The 22,290-nt window shown below is 35.9% G+C and overlaps 1 protein-coding gene across 3 annotated transcripts in view; it reads left to right on the plus strand.

Annotated features, from left to right (window-relative positions):
* PDE5A (phosphodiesterase 5A) overlaps positions 1–22,290 on the plus strand; it is a 142,838-nt gene that overhangs the window by 62,439 nt on the left and 58,109 nt on the right. For all 3 annotated transcript variants that reach the window (XM_036908606.2, XM_036908604.2, XM_036908605.2), the window contains exons 7-10: positions 1,738–1,805; positions 8,905–9,013; positions 9,976–10,063; positions 18,391–18,566. In XM_036908606.2, coding sequence (XP_036764501.1) covers positions 1,738–1,805; positions 8,905–9,013; positions 9,976–10,063; positions 18,391–18,566 — 441 coding nt within the window. The remainder of the gene's footprint in view (positions 1–1,737; positions 1,806–8,904; positions 9,014–9,975; positions 10,064–18,390; positions 18,567–22,290) is intronic.

Below are 22,290 nucleotides of genomic sequence, written 5' to 3' on the forward strand. Positions count from 1 at the left end.
TTTATTCCTTATAGCACCGTGTAAACCTCATGTTAGCCCAGAACTCTCTTTCAAACCCAACTGCATATGGTTGTTATGTAAAGTCTGTCAGTGTGAGCTGATTGAAAAGGGGTAAGAAGCCAGGCTGGAGGATGGCTTCAATGTGCCCTTTCACTTTTGTGCCTCTCCACTGATAGGAATGGGTTGGGGATAAATGAGGATAAATTTTCATTTAGAAACCGAAAGGCTTGGCCTAATAGAGGCAGTGTTATTAAAGGTGCTCATTAGTCCCAAATCCTTTACCAACAGTAGAGATATTAAACCATTCCAACTGGTAGACTTCAGTCCATCGATGTGTGATGAAAAGAATCAGATGTGTGTGGAAAGACGGCGCGTTCTTGTAGAGTTCCTGGCACCCGAGACAAGCCAGCTGAGTTTGCTCGGCACCTCCAACTGAAGGCAGTTCTCCTTTATGCAGTTTCTCTCCCTTCTCAATGTGAACCATTGCTTCTGAGGTCTTTCTTTTTGAGGTAGCTGTTTATTTTCTTCTTCCTTTAGACCCTACAAATAGGTTCTTCACTGGTGAGTTAGGGAAGAGAATGGGGATTACTACTTGTATAGGTCAACCGTAATCGATATATAATATCTGAATTGATGTTTTTTGGAAGGGTAGAATGAAAAATGATATTTAAGACCTAACATATTAAAATTCTTTACCTGCTTTAGATAGTAAGACTGTGGAGATGACATTATTTAAGTCATTTGTGTGTGTATAGTTCTCATTAATAGGATATCAAATAAGAATTCACTACCCTGTAAGATAATCAGTATTCTCGTAGATACTGTATCATATTTCAATCAGTTATAAAATCCTTAATACAGAGATGATTACCAGGTAGTAGTTATCCTTTTGAAGTTCAGTTCAGGTCAGAACTCATTAATGCAGTATGTCATTTTATCATTTTTGCTCTGTGACCTGCTCTTCAGCATTTGAAAGTTAAACATAAGGCACTCTTTTAGACAACTTAAATATTTATCACTTTAATTAACATCAGCTCATGCTCCTACCAGTTATCATCTGTCATGGCAGCAACTGACCTGATCAGTAGTGCTTTGAAATATAGCTCAGTCCTATGGCCTGTTAATATATTTTGCTCACTTTTTAACAACTTAATTTGTTGGGTTTAGGAATTAAGTGTTTTAATGTTCATTTATATAATAATAATTTTTAATTAAAAATATTTCAACATGAGCAAAAATTCAAATGTACACAAGAAAAATATGTACTCAGTTCTTGTATTCCCAAATTGATGTCAACAAAAGTACTTCTCTATTTTGCTAAAATTTTCACAATTTTTTTAATGATCTCATATTACTGAATTACGTCTTTTAAAAAAGATCTAACAGCCGCAATCAATGTATGCATCAAAGCTAAAAGTTGAGGATTTTGAAGAAATATGGAGAAAATTTAAAGCTAAGAGAGTCATTAACACCTGGTAGAAAAACAAAAACAAGTAGTATTCAAATCAGCATTTTTGCAAGTGAATATCAGAAACAATAGGATCATGGCTTTTAGTAATGGGAAGCAGATTTGAGGAAGAATGAAATACTTGTAACAGTTTAGTCTGAGAATAAGTTAAAAAATATCAAAAGTATTGGTGTCTTTAGTCAGTTCCACAGAGTTGTATGTCTATATCTAGAAAGATTTCATTACATTGTCTAACTTATTTCTTCTTCTGTGGTGTGCTCTGTTTTCAGGATTCTTTTTCTAGTGTATTTCACATGGAGTGTGAGGAATTGGAAAAATCATCAGACACTCTAACAAGGTAACATAACTTACTATTTGCCTTTATCACATTTACATATAATCCTGGCTAAATAGCTATTTCATGACCTGTTTAATTCAAGACATAGAATCTACAAGCTGGTTTTTCCCCCCAACACATAGATGGATTTGTGAAAATACTTCATTACTTGACGTTAAAATTCCAGGGGATTTTTTTCACCACAGTTGACATACAGGAAAATTCTTTCATATGGCAAGTGGTACCACAATTAGTAGACCTAGATACAGTATTTTGTGTGCACTGGCTTATTTAAGATAAACAGGTACTAAATTTCAAATAACTTTTCATGGCGTATTGGACCCTCACTGGAAATTTGATAGGTTTTTCAAAAAATTTTTGTGAGTCTATTCTGATTTGGAATCAGTCATGGAGATTTAATACCAGAAGGAAGCCTGTGATCCTGATCAAACCAATACATGCATCCAGTAGCTAGAATCATTTTTAATTCATCTCTTCTTCATGTTTTTTGTGTTTTTAAAATTTATATTCTTTTGCAGTTATCACTCACAACCAATAGAAAGTATTCATGTGGTTGAGGTTAGAGGTGTTATTGCCCCAGTTTTATATGTGCTTTCTGAGGAATTTTGAAAAGAATTTATAGTAAACTACTAATGTTCTTTCTCATATTTCCTGTTTCACTTTCAGCAAAAACTGGTGGTGTTTTCTTAATTTATAAGATATTCTAAGAAATACATCTGACAGGATAAAGTGTCAGAAATTCTTGGGCATAATGCTGTTTATCACATTACTCAATATTCATTTGTTTCGTACTTCTAATTATGGACATTGTATCTAAAAGTTTCATATGAGCTTGGAAATAGAACATTATCTTAACTTTGCTATTTGCTATTAAAGTTCCAGATTTGTTTCTCTATAGCTCACCTGCCAGAGAATTAGTTCATGTAGTGAATGATGTCACAATTAATACCGTCCTCAGTAACCAAGGTCCTTGGTGGTGGTGCTTTAAAAATAACCTCTGTGCAAATCTAAACTCCAGAACATTCTATAAGATAACTGGCCTAGTTTCTTCAAAAAGTCAGTGTCATCTAGTAAAGTGGAGAGAGGGACTGTCCTCACACATAACAGCCAAATGCAATACATGAATCTTGATTAGATCCTGATTAAAATTGAAACAGCTAAAAGACTTATTTAGGGCAATTGGACATTTAAATACGGAGTGAATATTAGATGTTGATGGGGAATTACTCCTTTCTTTGGAATTAGGAAGATATTGTGGTTAGTAGGAGAATGTTCCTATTTTTAGAAGATTCAGGCTCCTATATTTAAGGATGAAGTGTTGTGATGTTTGTACCTTAGTTTAAAATGGTTCAGCCAAAGGTAAATAAAAAATATATCTAAATTTAATATATTTAAACAAATAAGGATATTCACACATACATATGTAGATAAAGCAAATGCACGTAAGATATTAAGAATGGTTAAATCTACAAGTAGGGTATTCACTTTACTTTTCAACTTTCGAATTTTGTGTACATTTCCTTCAACTTTTTTGAAAATGTTCATCATAAAATATTGAATGAAAATGTTTGTAATAAAAAGTTGGAAACAAAATAAAATGACAATCTTCTCTGTAGAGCATATGAAGTAGAATTGCCTGAGTTTGAAGCTGCAAGAAGAAAAGACTTCAATGCACAGCCTGGTTTTATTCTGACCCTCTTAAGACTGACCCCAGGGATCAGTAGAAGTGTGCAGAAGCAGTCTCCTGCCCTCTATATGGGCTCTTTCCTTCCTTCTTCCTCTTTTCTCACCCTGCCTCTTGTGTCTTCCCCCACGAAAATGGAGGAATTGTTGACCTGTGACTTCAGGTTGTTAGTTTGTTAAGTGATTGTATTTAAATCTAAACTCATTATTTCTAGACTAGTATTTTAACAGTATGATACAATGAAAGGGCTTTTAGCCTATTAAAATAATTTTAGGAATATGCACAGGGTTGTATGTAACTTTGGAGCAGAATGGGACTTCATTTGATATCTGGAACACAGACCTGACGTAGGCCTTTACTGCTTCCTTGGACGTGGGTGTGTTGTCAAGGTAGATACACATCATATCACCATGCAGATTTTCTACTGCCCTGGAGTTTTTGGTTCACAAAGTTATAACTGAATAGTGATCGTTATTTCCTTCCCAACATTGTTGGTCTTGAACTGAAGTTTATATCCCATCTCCTTATCTGTTCTTTCTTAAGCCCCTGTGTATGGCGTTGAGATTTCTGGTTTATTTGACATTTTTGAATGTTTGATAATATGTACACATCCTGATGAATATGTGTATATCCTGTTTAAGAGCTGATAGCAGGATAAATTGCCCAGCTCCTGGGAAGTTTATTTTTTGGAGGAACATAAATATATATTATTTTGCTTTTTATTATTTTACTTTTCAGCTTTCTTAATGAATTGCTATATATAAAATTATATGTGCATGTATATTTAGGTATTTACCTCTATCTGTAGGTATGCTAATGCATTCTGAAAGTATTAAGTGATAAATATTTATGCAGCAGCATATGTCTGTGTAATTATATTTTATGTATTGGCATTTTGATTTTTATTATAAGTTCTGCCCCATCCTCAAATTTCTAGTGATAGTTGAACAAGCCCAGTGATTTGGTGTAATAGTGACCTCTGTTGGTTAATATGCGTTTTCTTAAAATAGCGAAGTCTCATTTATTTGATTTGTTTCTGAACGCATTCCCTCTCTGTATATAAAGTAGAAGGTCTCTTTTTAATCATCCCAAGACACTGTTAGTATAAAACTGTTTTTTACGAAGGATAAAGGGGTCATTGTGATTACTTTAAAAGAGACTAATTTAGATGGAGCATTTAAACTGATTCATTAATCAATTTCATAGTAATAAAACTTATTCAAAATTAATGCCTGATATCAGCTAACCATTTCAAAGTTAGCCTTTATCTACTGATACAGTAGAAGACCTTTTAGGGATGTAAATATGTTTTTATTTTAAAATTTTGCCTAATTTTTGCAAAATCTCTGAATTAAAATGGTGTATAGTAACTTAAGCATCTTGAAAAAGAACTGACCTGAAGTTGATACTTCACAAGCATATTCTTTATTATGTTTCTAAAATTGCTTATTGATGAAATTCAGGACTCTACAGTTCTCGTTCTGAAATACTTTGCAAATCCACATGCTCTTTTTAAATGAAATGCTAGGCAATTTGCTGATGTTAGCAGTAGGCAAATTATTCTTTTTAGTTATTTCAGTTAAAAAGCATGGCTCATTTCCAGCCAACCCACTAATTATCTTTTATAAATTCAAATAACAAATTGAAGACAGTTTTGAAATGTTGAGTATAAAACTAAAAAATACTCAGGGTGAACATTGCACATAATTATTAGAATCATCTCATCAGAGGGCTAGCATACAGGAAGCAGTTGGGAGTTGCGTTGCCCAAGAATTTCAGAAGGGAAGCTCATTTCCAGATGGTGGGAGGTTTTACAATTTCTAAGCTTCAATTCAAAGAGCCACACAGTTAAAAGGAAAAAATGAGTATGATGTTGTACAGTCTGTTGCCTCTTAATTTTAAAATATAGATTTTTTATCACTTCAATTTCATATTAATACCTTTATGTTAATTTATAAATGCGCATTGTTGTCATAAAATGACAAATACATGGAATCAATCCTTTAGGCTCACTTTCTTTGAATATATACACTAGTTAATGCATGTTGTTGGTTATTAGAAAACAGTAATGCTACTACTTTAAAAAGTAGTAAAACATTGTTTACTACTTGAAAAAACTGGATTCTGAGTAGAAGATTGTAGACTCTGAAATCAAATCAAACCGATTTAAATTTAGTTCCACCACTTACTAGTTGTAGAGTCTTGTGTAAATGATTTAACCTCTCAAAACCTCAGTTCCTTCATCTGTAAAAAGCGCATACTGAGAGCAGGACTGTTTTGCAGAGTAAATGAGATAATGCACATAAGATGCTTCAGAAATGTTCTGACATATAAGTACTCAGTAAGTGTTGGCTATTCTTTGTCTCTTTGAATTGTTTTTCTGTCTTTGGTTTTGGTAACCTGAAGTGATTCCCATTTCTAAAGGACAAATATTTCTCAGTGTTTCCTAGTTCCATGTGTGCATCTTCCCAGCAATGTACCCATATACACCTCCATTGATAATCTAGTGTGCAGAAAGCCTTAGGTGTCCAAGTTAGCCCATGCTCTCCAAGAAGCAAAAACCAAGACTGGATTAAACATGCAAGAACTGTATTAGGGGAACCCTGAATGTATTATGGGAAGGAGCTGGGACAGAGTGGGAGAACCATTAGACCTGCACAGGTGTTGGACCAGAGTGAAAGAGGGGAAAGAAGGAAGGAAGGTTTTGTGGAAATGCCTTAGACAGCTGAGCAATTGTAAGGTAAGTTTGGCAGGGCCTCCGGGAAGTCCTCTAGCCAAAGCCTCCCATCACAAGAATGCTGGGCCTTCCAGAAATGGACCTACCATAGTGTGCCTGCTGGGCTCTGTCCGTCCGGGGGCGGCTTTGGGAGGCGTGGCCTCAGCACCAATGTGGCCCTGGGCACAGCAGCCAGAGACATAGGTCAGTTATGCTTCCTGCACTAGGAGCTCTGAGAGGTACATTTTCAAGGCCACCATAATATTGCCATTATTTAAAGAATGAGATCCCTATTATTTGCAGTGTACTTCAAAATAATCCACTTTCTGACCTAGCCTAACATCTTCAGCCTGAAGCCATTACTTTATTTCTAACAGTCTGTAACTAATGTTTCCCAAACACACATAGAACTCTTCCATTTTAGCAATGTTTTTACGCTGTTATGTTTCTTTTTTATACTGCTTTTCCTCTCTGGAGCCCTCCCTTTCATTCCTGCTGTCTTTCTTCACATCCTTAAATCTTACCCAGCCTTTTACACATTTCTCTAATGCCTCCTGGTCTCTAACCCACTCCATTTAGGTCCCTCTGTCCATCTCCTCCGCAGGTGTGGTGCTTTCACTTGTACCAGTTGTATTAGTTAGGATCTGGCTTGACTGTGAATCATAAAAACCCAACACAAAAATAGCCTAAACAAGAAGGCAGCATCATTACTGTCTCAGGTGGAGGCCAGAGGTCGGCAGCGGCTCTGCTCCACAAGGGCCTCAGGGACCCAGGTGCCTTGGGGCTTTCTACTCTGCAGCCGAATGGTGTGGCCTTCTCTCCAGGGCCAGGGTGCAGCTCTGACCCCCACATCTAGCTGAGCTGTAGGATGGGGTGGTGAAGGAAGGGGCAGAGAGCAGGCAGAAGCGAGGTTCCTGGGAGCAGTGACATTTCCTCTTACAACCTGTTGACTAGAACTTACCCACTTGGCACCGAAGTCCACTAGGCTGGCTGGGCAATGTAGTGTGTGTTCCGATGGCCAAGCGCCCAGATGGAGAGGAAGGGAGAAGCATTAGGAGGGACAACTGGCAGTCTCTGCCCTGCCTCCACCCCCGCCATAAGCACCACCAGGCCTGTATTACTCCTGCGGTGTCACAGCTCTCTGCTGAGTTCTATTTTGGGTTCCATCTGGTTCCCACTGTAAACATAATGATGATAGGAATAGTAAACGTCATTAAGAGCATTATTTTTTATCATTTTAAACAGACTTGGACATCTCCAGTTTACTTTCTCACAGGAACCACCTTTTCATTTTTCTTACCTTTACTGAGGCTTCTTTTCTTTTCCTGAGACCTTTGCTATCTGTGAAGTATTTGTAGTTTTAACCATTGTATTATTGACCTAAATCCTGTGATTAATTCATAACCTTGCCCTGGGGTCCCAACTCAGATCATCTGCATGGAGTAGAAGCCCAGGCGTGTCCTGGCTCTGATCTGTGGTGAGCCACACGCCTTCACAGATGATCGTGGCCACAGTGAGTGTTCCATCTGGAGTCCATTTACTCCTACGTTACTCCCATCCTTTCCTTGTCGTTCTTTTTGACTTACGTATAATATAGGACATGGGGTCAGTACCCAATGTGGCCAAATTACCCCTAAACTAAAATGCACAGCCAAGAAAGGAAAGAATGAATATCTGGGCCAGGAATGAGGCCACCGACTCCAGGAGTCTGGAATCCCTGGTGCTCAAGAACACCACTGGAAACCCTTCCCAAGAAGCAGTGTGGACAGGTAGGGTGAGAATGATGGAAGACAGGAAATGTATTGGAACTTTGAAAACTCAGAACAGGACATTTTTCCTGAGGCATGGATTTTATTTTGAAAAGTCCCCAGGTATAAGGCTTTCCCATTTCTTCAGGTAGTGGTCTTACAATCAAGTGGGCATAGTCTTAGAATTGGAGTGAATTTCCACAACCTGACCCTCTTTGATGAATTATTCCATCACCAGGGAACATACGAAGTTTGCTGATGAGAAAATATGTCCTATCTTGTTTTCCCAACTCCAGCACTGGCACTGTACTAACGTACCGTTTGATATCAGAGTGACCATTTATGTTTAAACTTTTAAGCAAGAAACTGGGGGAAAAAACTGCCCAAATATTGTAAGTTCAAGAAAACTTCTTGAAGATCAATTTTTAGCTTAAAAACATATCGTAAGGAATCTCAAAGCAGAAAAAAGAAGAGGGAAGAACTTAACAAAATTCTTCTAGGTGCACTTGATTTTTTTCCTTACTTCAAAATGTGTAAAAAGAGTATTGGGATGGATAGATGAAGTAAATAATTGTGGAAGTAAAACAGGCACCAGACCTTAGTCATTCTATAATCTGATGAAAAATTAAGACATGGGAGAAAATTCATACGGATTTTTCATTAAATGGCACAAAAGTCAACATGCCCATTAACAGTGGTGATGAGATTACTTGTGACATTTTAAAACTTGTTTTAGATAGTTGAAATATTCTAAGTGTTTGTCTTTATGATATAGTAACTACCAATGTTATAAATCATGAAGTACATTTAAAACTGCATTTTCCAGTTAACATACACAATTTGCCCTATAATTTAAGACCGGTATGTTTCTCTAATTATCACTTATTTAACCCTGTTTTTGCCCATGTTTTCTCACTGCACAGGAACTCATCATATCTATTATCTCCACAGAGAACATGATGCAAACAGAATCAATTACATGTATGCTCAGTATGTCAAAAACACTATGGAACCACTTAATATCCCAGATGTCAGGGAGGACAGAAGATTTCCCTGGACAGTAAGTAACCCAATTTTAGCCTGGAGCTCAAAGGCTGTTTTCCCACCAGATCTGTACTTCACAGTGACTCTTCAGCTGACGGCCTGGCCCCAGAATTGGCTAACTAGGAGTGGTCTGTCCTTTCCCAGATCTATCTGGAAAATAAAATAGCTCGTAACATCTATTGAGATGCGGTCAGCTCTACTTGAGTCTTTTTCTCTGCACTTTCATCAGTTTTTTCAACATGTGTTAATGAGTTATCATAAGCTAATGGAGAAGTAGTTTAACTATTACCTCCTTAATGTCAAGGGCATTCCTAGAGTTCTTGAGTTTATCCTCAAAAATTAAGTTTCTTATAGCTTGAACTTACATAATTGATAATCTTGAGTAGCATGGAAAAACGAATCTGTGTTTTCCTTGACAGCAAAGTTATAAAGACTGGTTTCTCAGACATTGAAAACTGAATTGTAGTATATTGTCTCATTTTACTCAGCAAAGCATCGAGCTTTGAGACAGCTATGTTGATTTTGTTTTTGTATATCTACGAGACCTTTTTAGATCTTTAGCAACATGGGCAATAGATGCAGTAGTAGTACTACAGAAGGACAAATCTGTAACTTGTGATATGCTAAGGGCATAAAGCTTTTGGATTCTGCCCCTTTTGTTAAGTTTTCGCATCATCTACACCAGAATAGTAAATGCTGAATAACTACTTTGCTTAATATTACTATAAGTTGCTTTGAAAGCTCCAAACTGAAAAAAAAAGGATATTTATTATTTTAAATAATGTAGAGACTAATTACTTTATATTGCATTTATGTGAATTTCATTATAATGGAGCATTTTCTGCACTCTGATGTTATCTCCAGCTAATAAAAGAATAATATATTAGTGGATTCAGATGTCTGACATAATTTATATAGCATTTAATGGACAAGTTAGTCCCTTCATAATTTGTACGTTTTGTTTTTGTTTTTCTTTAGCTTGAAAACACGGGAAATGTAAACCAGCACTGCATTAGAAGTTTGCTTTGTACACCTATAAAAAATGGAAAGAAAAACAAAGTGATAGGTAAAGCCTTTTCATTACCTCTCCTCTTTACTTATTAAAGAAAAAAATGTACTCTAAGAAACTTCTTTAAAGTATAAATTTAACGAATAGAGGAGTGGAAAAAAGACAAAAATTGGAATAATAAAAGAATTTTGTAACAATTTTATATCAATAAATCTCAATAGGCATTTGTTAAGTATCTTATGAACTGTGGTGTAGTTTTGTAATGACTTGACAGTGATTTTATTGAAGGAGAGTAAAATCAGAAAGGCAGGACCAGCAGGTATCATTCCTAAAAATGGGGGGAAAAGAGAAATATTGAAAGGGACTGTCCAGGGGCCAGGGATCCTTCACCCATCGTGTGGAGATGGGTGTAGAAAATTGTATCAGAGTATTCTGACCACATGGGGAAGCCATCATGTACGTGGTGCAGGGTGCAGCGGATCACAGCAGACAGTTTTGCAATGATTGCCCTTTGGTGGCATGCGTCCTTTCTGTGACACAGACACATGGGCTTTTGCCATTAACTCCCCATCAGCCTGCCTTGGCTTGTTTATTTTTCTTTTCGAGGTGGATTAACTCCGAGAATGAGAATGCATATTCATATCCTCTCAAAGACATTGATTGCTTTGACAGTTGTTCCTTATTTTAAATCAGTGACCTGGACTAGAGGCTGTGGGCTGGAGCGGCAGCTGCACATCTCCCGGTCCTGGGACAGAGCTCGTTCTCATCCATCAACTCTATTCTGGGCTAATGAATCTGTGTTGGGAACTTAGTTACTGTGACTTCAACCCTCCGGAGGTGGATCTGTCCTCACTATGATAATCTAGTTTCTAAGCCTACAGAATGGGGTCGGACCCTGACCCTGGTGAACTGCCTGGTAAAGCCTCTTGGAAGCCAGCCAGCTGATTCCCTGCTTGGCTGTTTGCTCCCCTGCCCTCTTCACAGTTCTCAGAGGAAAAGGGAGAGGCTGCTGAATACGTACAGAAGCTCTCTTTTTCAAGAGTGCCACCCAACAGTTCTCTAACATAAACAATGAAGAAAACTGACAAAGGTGCCCTACAGTATGATACTGAGTAAATATCATAAAATTTTATTTCCAAGCAAGTTCAAGGTGAAAACTACAAAATAAATGCTATGCTTTTTAAAACACTTCTTGATATAAGCATGAAGACTTACTACAAGCTGCCTTTGACCTTTGAAAATGTGAAATGAAATCCCAGAGCGATGCCTTATATACTAGTAAGCTTTCATAAAAAGGACACCCAGTGGCAGCTCAGCACGTCAGATCACATGTTCACTTTTTCCTCAGCAGAGCCTCTTTGGAATAATAATGGGGAGTGTGGAGGGCCTCGGGGGAGTTACCCATCACTTTAGCAATGAGAACTAGTTCAGTTAAGGGCAGATAGCCCTAGATGGAAGGACTCACAGCGTCCTTCTGGTCCCACTCTGTCTGTAACCATTTAAAAGGTTATGGGCACATTACTCACTTCTGCAGAGTTGAATGAAATAACCTTTCTGATACATTCAAAATTCATATTCTATGATCCTGTCATGTTTCAGATATGTGAGGAAAGAAATTGAAATAATCAGACTTTTCGTGGCATATATTTTGTGTCACCCTACTTGATAACAGAGCCAAAAGTAAGCAAATGTTGTTCTTGGAGAGGAAAAACTCTCTGTAATTAAAAAACAAAAGAAAAAGATTTCCCTAGTGAGGTGTTGTGGGGCGGTGGGGAGGGGCGGGGGCCTCAGGTTGATTCCAAGTATAAAAGGGAACATTTCCATTGTCTCCTGCTGTTTTAAAACAAGTAGGACAAAATGAAGAATTTGAATTCTTTACTCTACTTTGTGCCCACAGATGCAGCATGGAAAATATCATGGTTATAGATAATTTTTCTTAAATATCAGAGATCAGATTCTGCTATTATGCAATTTTAATAGAGAATCCCCATAGAGTTACATGCAGTAAGACAGACGGGCCCATGTGGTTTTTGTAATCTTCCTTCCCCCTCATTTTTTTCCATTACTGACATTTAGATGAAATTACAGACATTAGACCAGTAAGAGGCCTGTTGTATCATCAAATGTATTCCCTGAGGTATTGTTTCATATCAAATGTTTTCTTAGTGCTCTGGCAAAAACAGAATATTTCCACCACTTCACTTCCAACACTCTTCAGGAAATACTTACCTCACTTGACATTTATTTATTTTAACCTATTATTTCCCCTATTTATTAGGCTAAGTATGACTTTTTCCCATATCATTTTTACCAGAAACTCTTGTGCCTATTTTTCATACCAATTTCAGGGTAGATTTTGAAGAAAATAGTCCCATTCTCATCCCTCCTTTCAAAAAATGTTTAGAACATCCCCACTTTAACTTACATTTCCCATTTCCATTGCCTTCTTAGTGAAAAAGTATAATAAAATCATAGTGTTATACAAACACATTGCTTGGCAGTGAAGTATGAGAGAGAAATACCTATTTCTTACCAAATGTTATATTCTGAACTGATTACTTTCCAAATCCTCTGCTCATCTACGTGTTGTAATTTGATTCCAAGACATAAATAAAATTTCTAAAATTATGTAAGTTTTAATTTGACTTCTACTTCATTTTACTTTTCATATTAAATTTTATCATTTGGCATTATCACTTGTTTATATTTCCTAGAATTTTCCTAATGCAATATTCAAACTGTGTGGTATCATCCATGGTACATATTGCTTCTAATGCCTAAATACCCAGGTTTTTTTCTCAGTAAAGAATTGTAAATTATGCTTAGTTATAATAAGCACCAGGAAATAAGACTGTAGGAGCCAGTAATAACTGGAAAAAAAGGAGAAAAAAAATAATAAACTAAGAAATTAAAGCTGAAAAATAAGAAAGTAAAAATCTACAAAGTAAAATAAATATAAGGGTTATAGTTTTAAGAATTGATTGAAGAAATGGAAAATTAAGGAAAACTTCAATGTAGCATTGGAAACAGAAGTTTACCTTTTTAGACCAGAAAGACTGAGGAATTTTGGGAAGGTATGACACATATGCCATTTGTAGGAACACATTTTTTACAAAATGGACAAGATTGGAGTAAGGATAACAATGTTAATATCAAAGTAGAATTTAAGGTAAAAACATACTGTAAAGGGTCACTTGGCATTGATTAAAGTTGAAATCCACAGAAGAAAGTATAATTGTCAAAAATGCTTCTAATAAACTAAATAACATCATTCACATATAAAAGCCAAAGCTATTAAAAATATAGGGAGAAATGCACATTTCTCCATTATAAAAGGAGCCTCTAGTTCCCTTTTCATAAAGAGTCAAAATACAGGAAAAGATAAGGAAACATTAGAATTATTTGATATAAAAAAGGAAATAGATTTAATTAGCATTTGTAGATTTACTTTTATATTTCATAACTTAAAAATACAAATTCCTGTCAAATATCCATCAGAAACTTACAGATACTGATGATATACACATATACAACACAATCGTTTCAGAAAAGTAGAATTGATGGCCAGTCTCATGGATCACAATGCATTAAAACTGAAAATGTGAAATAAGAGGATAACTTGAAAGGAAAATATGGAGAAACTGAAAAGCCTTCTCCTAACTGAAAAAGAAGAAATCAGAGATCAAAATGAAAATATGCATTTTAGAAAATTCATGGTTTTACCAATATAACTTAAAAATGGAAAGGACACAGCCAAAGCTATACTGAGGAGATACATAGCTTTAATTATTTTGTTATTATTAGTTAAGAAGTAATAAAATTATTTGAACTAATCATTCACTGAAGAAATTAGAAAATGCTGCTCCCACCTCTAAATAAATAAATGGAAAGAAAGCAGAGGAAAGAAATGGAAATTATTTAAAAAAAAGAAAAAGCTGGGAAGGGATAGTAGAGAGAGAGAGAGAGAGAGAGAGAGAGAGAATGGGCCAACACAATAATAATAAACTTCCAACACAGAAAATGAAGAGAATAAGAGAAATACAAATGGGAATGAAAAAGGAAATATAGACACAGAACAAGTTTTAAAAGATACTAAATACTACAGAATACCAAGAAAATAATATATTTTGATGAAATGGAGAAATTGTGTAAAAATGGTAATATCCAATACTGACTCAAAAGGAGTTTGAAGTTTTTCATAAACATAATCAGAGAAAGTTATTTTTAAAGGTATTAAAAAAAAACTATTGCCCAAATTCTAACCAACACAATCAAAGGAGAGATGAAACAAGGTTAGACATAGAAAAAGAAAAAGCAAAATAAAATAACTTACAAGATGATATGATTGCTAATTGGAAAAACCCAAAAGAATTAGCTGAAAGCACCTACCTAAAAAGAGAGTTAAAAAAATGCCTGGTTATCAAATTATTAAAGAAATAACTTGAATATATGCCAAGACAAATTTGTTAGAAAATAATAATGGGAAAAAAATGCCATTTACAATAGTAACAAAGAATAAACTTAGCCAGAATGTGTAGCATCTTTATGAGGAAAACTATAAAATTCTACTGAGTAACTTAAAAATCTTTAGTAAGTGAACTGACATAACATTTCCTGACAATAGAAATCTATTTTGTAAAATGTTGATTTAGCCCAGATTAGATTTGCATTAATTTAATACATGTCCTTGTAAGACTTTTTTTTCAAGAGAGAAGGGGAGTTTTGTCCAACATTTATCAAATTCATATGGAAGAATAATATATAAAAAGAATCAGAGTTGATGGAATAGAGAATTGCCCTGTCAGAAATGCTGTGAAAGTGGCATATGTGTATGTGTTATAAGAGATGGCAAGTCTGATGGAACACAAGAGAAAGTCTAAGTGTAGATCCAACTCTGGTATGTATAATACTTGTGCCATTGTGTATAATAGAATATATTCCATCATTTTTAAGATGCCATTGGTTGCCATTGGTTGAAACACATTGCTTTATGTACCTCCAAGAAAGAAAAAAATGATTTCAATTCAACTGTGACAAGCAATTGATTAGGGTGCATAGTGATTTCAAAAATGTTAGTATGTGAAGAAATTACATAATAGTTGAAATAAATATGAATTTAGTATTTAAGGTGATAGTTCAAATCATTAGAGAATGGATAACCCTTCAGGTAGTATAAAAATCCCATAGCAAAGTGAGGGAAAATTAAGTTGAATTAGAAGACTGAGTGTGACACAATGAATCTATAAAAGTACTACAGGAAGATATAGGTTTACATGTAATCGTCAAATGGGGAAGTTTCTTTTAAAAACAAGACAATATACAGAAAAAGCTTCCTTGAATTAAGATGATTGACAAATAAGTGCAAAAAATTATACTTCAAGATAGGTAATAAGGGTAGGTCTTACATATTAGTAAGACAGGACACTAATTTTGGACCCCACGTTATGTAGCAGGAAGGACATGCAACTATGAGCAGAATGTAAGAGCTGACTCCCGTTTCTGCCAGAAAGCCAGAAGGAAAACTATGGTTGGTAACATCTCATTCCTGTAATTAGAAAAAAGGAAACATAATTGTGTGATTTTAGAAACCACTTAGTCCCTTCAGCATAATTTCTAGAGATGCCAGCAATGCCAATTTAGCTCTCAGAGCTGCTTACTTTGTGAACTGTAATAATACTAACACTGAGGTTTTACTACCTAATGATACTACTTTGGTTTCCTCTTAAACTGTGTGTGAATATTTTATTTTATGATTTTACATATTAACTGCTTTTTGCTGAATGGTTTTGCTTTCTTTTTGGTTCTGCCTTTCGTACTTCGTTTTTATATATAAGTGATTCTGATTTTGTATGGCTTACAATAGATGTAGCATCTCAAATGACAGTTTTAAATTTCACTATTGTGATCTTTATCTACTCTTCCAGTCATTAATGAAGAAATGTGAAAACTCTATCTGTAAATGTGCCCAAGCTTTAAATTTTCTCACATGTGCCATTCGTTTGTTATCAGCCACCTTCTTCATTGTTTTTTTTTTTTTTTTCACTTGGGCATTTCTGTTGGATAGAACTAAATTTCCTAAAGTGTTTAAATAATCAGCAGGATTATTGTAAATGCTATTTATCTATTCCACTTTCAAAGAAGAATTAAATTATTTTCCTAAATGGATAGTTTGTCTTCATTCCTTTTCTTGCCCTGAGCTTTCTCTCTATCTCTGTCTATGTTTCTATCTATTTCTGTCTCTACTCTGCCTCTAGCTCTAGCTCTGGCTATGCTGGAGGATTGTAATGTAGACACGCCTTAACTCTCCTGCTCCAAGCTATGGTTATTACGGCCACTCTTGACATTTGTACATGTAACATTCCATTTCAATAGCTTTCAACTCCAGAGGTATTAATTAGTACTCCTTACATATTCATTCAATGACTTTTGAGTGAAGCATGGATTTGAACTGCCATACAGGAGAGAGTAACTTGGCTAGCAGACTACCTGATACCCACCTTTCAACCCCTCCTGTTACATCATTTCCTTTCCATACATGCAGTAATTCTTATGAAGTGATAAAAAGAAAAATCTTATTTATAAAAAATGGCCATGAAGTAGGAGAAAACTTTGGTAAATACTGAGAGACATTTACACTGTGATGTGAGGATAAGGGCATGAAACGTGACTCACAAGAAAATGTGATTTGGGAGATGGCCTATATAAACAATGCCATATTTATAATTTGGGGATTCACAAAAGTTGGAGGTCATAACCCTTGTGTTTTTACCATACATGGGACATATTTAGACAATGCCAATTTCCATTTAGTCAATGTTTTTATTTGCAGTTTCCAGATCATTATGTTTTGTTTAACGTTTTTCTTGATAATGGAATTAGTGTTAGAGAAGTAATCCCTGAGGTAGTAATACAGATAAGGATAGCTTTCCTGTCTGAAGTGGAAAAACTCACACAAGTAATGAGAGTACAGATAATTTGTAGCATTCAAAATAAAATGCACACCGCTTGTGGTAAAGGGACATAATGTGTCATCATGGACTCTATAAAATCCCTTCATGCTCCAGGAAAAATAAGAGATAACAAGACTATAGTTGCTTCATGGGAAAGTAGTTTGGGTCGGAGATACAGTCCTGCATTCTTTCATTAACTCAGGAAACATTTTTTCAGTTCCTGCTATATGCCAGGCATTTTGCTAGCCGAGGAAGTGGAACAGAAAAAATTAAATTTCTAAGCCGAAGATATGTACAGTTTAGAAAGAAAGACAGAAAAAAAATCCACCATGATACACCAAGAAGTAATATTAAGGGCTAGAAAAGAGAAGTGCCTGCCTTCCCTGGCAAGAGGAAGGCCTCCAAGGAGCTCCTTGTGAAGGAGATGTAGGATCAACAGGATAACGAGACAGTGGGAAGCAGAACAGGCCAGGGGAAGAGCAGAGGTGTGCACAAGCAAGATGCAGTTGGGGACCTGCCAGCAGTGATCTGAAAGAGGTCACAGGATGTCCATAAAAGCAGAGTGTGGTCAAATGGGGCCTTTGGGGAGAGGCTGAGCAGGAGCTGGAATTTTGGACCCAAGCATCGTAGCTAAGTGGTCTTGAGCAAATGACTTAACCTTTCTGAGATTTAAGTTTCTTTATCTGCAAAGTAGAGATAGTCACACCTTCCTCACAGGGTAAATAGAACTAGAGCTTATGGGTTAGCATAGCACCTACCCTGCAGTGGGCATGAGATGGAAATCTACGTGTCTGACTTTCTACATGAGGCCAGGACTTTGGAGGTTATGATTTTCTTCAAAGATCAGTTTAGCTTTTATTTCTAAGTAAATAATCATTTTTTGCATTATTCACAGTATCAAAAGTTGTCTGCAAATATGATTTTCCTGGATGCAGAGGTGCATTTTAGAAATTTGAGACTGTTGATTTGAATAGACTGTTTTTACATTTAATTTTCTGTGTAATTGTGTGTTTTAACTTCTGATTCCTCAGTAAGGAGAGGCAATCTGCATGATCCAAAATTCTGTTGTGCATCAAAATTGTTCTCTTGGCAAGTGTACAAAAATCCAATTAGTCTCCAAAGGACAAATTGTCTTTGGGGACTCAACTGATCTAAAATCTGTGACTGGGTCTGGAAGAGAAAGTATTCTAGGATTTTTTTAAATGTAGGCAACATACATTTAGGACTATGTAAAACAAGTTCTCATGTCAATTAATTGTTTACTTTTATAATTTATATTTGTAAAGATTCATTTGCTTATTTGGAGATGCCAAGCATTCCTTCAAGAAAAATATAAGGCAATCTTTGCTGTGGTGTGGGTGTGGGTATTGTTAAAGTGAATAAAAACTATGATAATTAATAATAACATTTGGTGAATTTCTTGGATTGTTTCAGGAGTTTGCCAGCTTGTTAATAAGATGGAGGAGAATACTGGCAAGGTTAAGCCTTTCAACCGAAATGATGAACAGTTTCTGGAAGCTTTTGTCATCTTTTGTGGCTTGGGGATCCAGAACACACAGATGTATGAAGCAGTGGAGAGAGCCATGGCCAAGCAAATAGTCACATTAGAGGTGGGCTGACACTTATAGGACTTCTCAGTCGCTACAGCCAAACACTCAGCTCGTACCTCTCCCTCCCACAATGTCTGTTATGTCATTGTATCGTCATGAAAATCATGTGCTTTAGATGGTCAAATCCTTACTTCCTTATTTAAACAGCTAAGGAAACTGAGACCCAGAATATTTTAGGAATTTGTTAACAGTTACATGGCCAAGCCAAAAAGGCCATTTGTCCCTTCAGTCCTTTGCTTTTTCAGTAGAAAGCAATCCTTTACCTTAATAACCCATTCACATGGATGTCTGCTGCCACTACATCCTGTCTGTCCCTTCCCCACTGCCTAAGCCTCCCCATCTCTCCTTGTGAGCAGTTGTGCACACACATTTAAAAAAATAAAAACAGCAACCTTAAGCACTTAGAGAATCATTAGTGAGGAAAAGGGAAACCCTTTCAAATTACAGATTTACGGACCTCCCTTCTGAAAATTCTGATTCAGTTAAGTCTTGGGTAGAGGCTGAGAATCTGTGTTATTATAAATCTCCCCAAGTGGTTGTGAGTGTACAGGAAGCTGGAGAACCACTGGCATGGGGGAGTGGCCTCAGGCAGGCTCCCTCCCAAGTAAGACCAGCCTACCCAGGTGGGGCCAGACCTTCCAAAGTATTTTACTAACTGCCTGAAAATGTTTACTTAATGTAACATGGAAATTTCTTACATCATAGACCAATTTAGGAAACTAGACTTGAAAAACGGCATAAGTCTCTACTTAGTCATACACTGGTGTGAAATTGCCTACTCTTACCTACTTGAGATCAGTAAGAATCAGTGGTTGGAATATGGTAACTTTTCCTTTAAACCCTATTAAAAAAATACTTGACATTTTTTTAGAGCCATAAAGCTATACATTTCAACTCAAGACTTACCAATAACTAAGATGGTACATTTTACTTTCTGTGGTGAAAGTGTAGCACTAATAGTTTTGCTATAGTATTTAAGAGACCTTGGATTATAAACCACTGAAAATCTCGGTTTCATATATATAAACATGTATGTGTGCATATATATACAAGTATGTATACACAAATTTACATTGTTAAATTATATATATGTACACATATATATATATGTATAATTTTAAAGTAGTTATTTTACTCCCATGGTTTTACATTGAAGAATTGAATCTATGCCAGTTATCAATTAGAAATTATCAACTTTTAAAAAAGCTTTTTATTATGGAAAATTTCAAGCATAGACAAAAAATAGAGAGAATAATGTGATGAGCCCCCTTGTACTCATTAGCCATCTTCAATATTTATTGATCCATGGCCAGTATCATTCCATCCATACCCCTGTTCACATCTCTGCACTCTTCTCCTTTAATCCATTGATTATTTTGAAGCAAATCCCAGACAGGATATCATTTTGTTCAAGATCTCAGAGTATTTTCTTGATTGAGATTTGTCTGTTCTGACATAACTTCAGTTAAGTGTCTGAGTTCATAGGCTTTCACTTAATATAAGTATCTTCTAACTTCAATTCATTATTTTCTTGATTGAGATTTGTCTGTTTTGACATAACTTCAGTTAAGTGTCTGAGTTGTTAGGCTTTCACTTAATATAAGTATCTTCTAACTTCAATTCATTATGGGAGATCATATCTATGATCACAGATTTAACCTTGAAAGAAATTTTCCTTATGAGGCATCGGATAATAGCTATGGACACCCATCCATAAGGTTTTCTTATGACAGTGAATTATTTTGACCCGGAATCCAAAATCATTATTATAACACAATAAAATGACAGTAATACTAGCTAACCTTTCTCAAACAATTACTCTGTGTTCTCATACTCACATGTATTAACAAAATTAATCCTTAAAACCCTACGAGTAAGATGATATTTTTATCTTCACTGTGATAAAACTTTTTTTGAACTTAGAATGTTCTGTTACCCTTTATTCATATATCAATGTTGCATTGCATTTATTTACATTACACTCACTCCTGGCCATATTTTTAGCCTTTCTGAGCAAACTGCCTCGGTGGTATCAGTAGCAACAGGTTTTAGCAGCCATAACCCATCAACTTCACATGAGCAGAAATCAGCAGTTCTGAGTTCCCTGAGGTTTCCTGGTGATTAATGGTTCAACGCAAAGACATATCTGACATTGTACAGTGTAACAAATGTTCTGAATTAGAAGATAGTAGATGTAAATACCATTTGGCTTATATTTTTATTTATTTATTTATTTATTTATTTTAATTTTGGTATCATTAATATACAATTGCTTGAGCAACATTGTGGTTACTGGATTGCCCCCATTATCAAGTCCCAATCACATACCCCATTATAGTCACTGTCCATCAGCGTACTAAGATGCTATAGAGTTACTACTTGTCTTCTCTGTACTATACTGCCTTCCCTGTGCTTTCCCCTACATTATTTGTGCTAATCATAATGCACCTTGATCCCCTTATCCCTCCCTTCCCCACCACCCACCCCAGACCTTTTGCTTTTGGTAACTGTTAGTCCATTCTTGGGTTCTGTGAGTCTGCTACTGTTTTGTTCCTTCAGTTTTTCTTTGTTCTTATACTCCACAAATGAGTGAAATAATTTGGTACATGTCTTTCTCCACCTGGCTTATTTCACTGAGCGTAATACCCTCTAGCTCCATCCATGTTGTTGCAAATGGTAGGCTTTGTTTTCTTCTTATGGCTGAATAATATTCCATTGTGTATATATACCACATCTTCTTAATCCATTCATCTACTGATGGACACTTAGGTTGCTTCCATTTCTTGGCTATTGTAAATAATGCTGTGATAACCATAGGGGTGCATATGTCTTTTTCAAACTGGGTTCCTGCATTCTTAGGGTAAATTCCTGGGTCAAATGGTATTTCTATTTTGAGTTTTTTGAGGAGCCTCCATACTGCTTTCTACAATGGTTGAACTAGTTTACATTCCCACCAGCAGTGTAGGAGGGTACCGCTTTCTCCACATCCTCGCCAACATTTGTTGTTCTTTGTCTTTTGGATGTTGGCCATCCTAACTGGTGTGAGGTGATATCTCATTGTGGTTTTAATTTGCATTTCTCTGATGATTAGCGATATGGAGCATCTTTTCATGTGCCTGTTGGCCATCTGAATTACTTTGGAGAAGTGTCTGTTCAGCTCATCTGCCCATTTCTTAATTGGCTTATTTGCTTTTAGTTTGTTGAGGTGCATGAGCTCTTTATATACTTTGGATGTCAACCCCTTATTGGATATGTCATTTATAAATATATTCTCCCATACTGTAGGATGCCTTTTTGTTCTACTGATGGTGTCTTTTGCTGTACAGAAGCTTTTTAGTTTGATGTAGTCCCACTTGTTCATTTTTGCTTTTCTTTCCCTTGCCAGGGGAAATATGTTCATGAAGAAGTTGCTCATGTTTATATTCAAGAGTGTTTTGCCTATTTTTTCTTCTACGAGTTTTATGGTATCATGACTTGACTTACACTCAGGTCTTTGATCCATTTTGAGTTTACTTTTGTGTATGGAGTTAGACAGTAATACAGTTTCATTCTCTTACATGTAGCTGTCCAGTTTTGCCAACACCAACTGTTGAAGAGGCTGTCATTTCCCCATTGTATATCCATGGCTCCTTTATCATGTATTAATTGACCATATGTGCTTGGGTTAATATCTGGACTCTCTATTTCTGTTCCACTGGTCTATGGTTCTGTTCTTGTGGCAGTA

This window comes from Manis pentadactyla, chromosome 5, assembly GCF_030020395.1.
Source record: "Manis pentadactyla isolate mManPen7 chromosome 5, mManPen7.hap1, whole genome shotgun sequence".
Lineage (NCBI taxonomy): Eukaryota > Metazoa > Chordata > Mammalia > Pholidota > Manidae > Manis > Manis pentadactyla.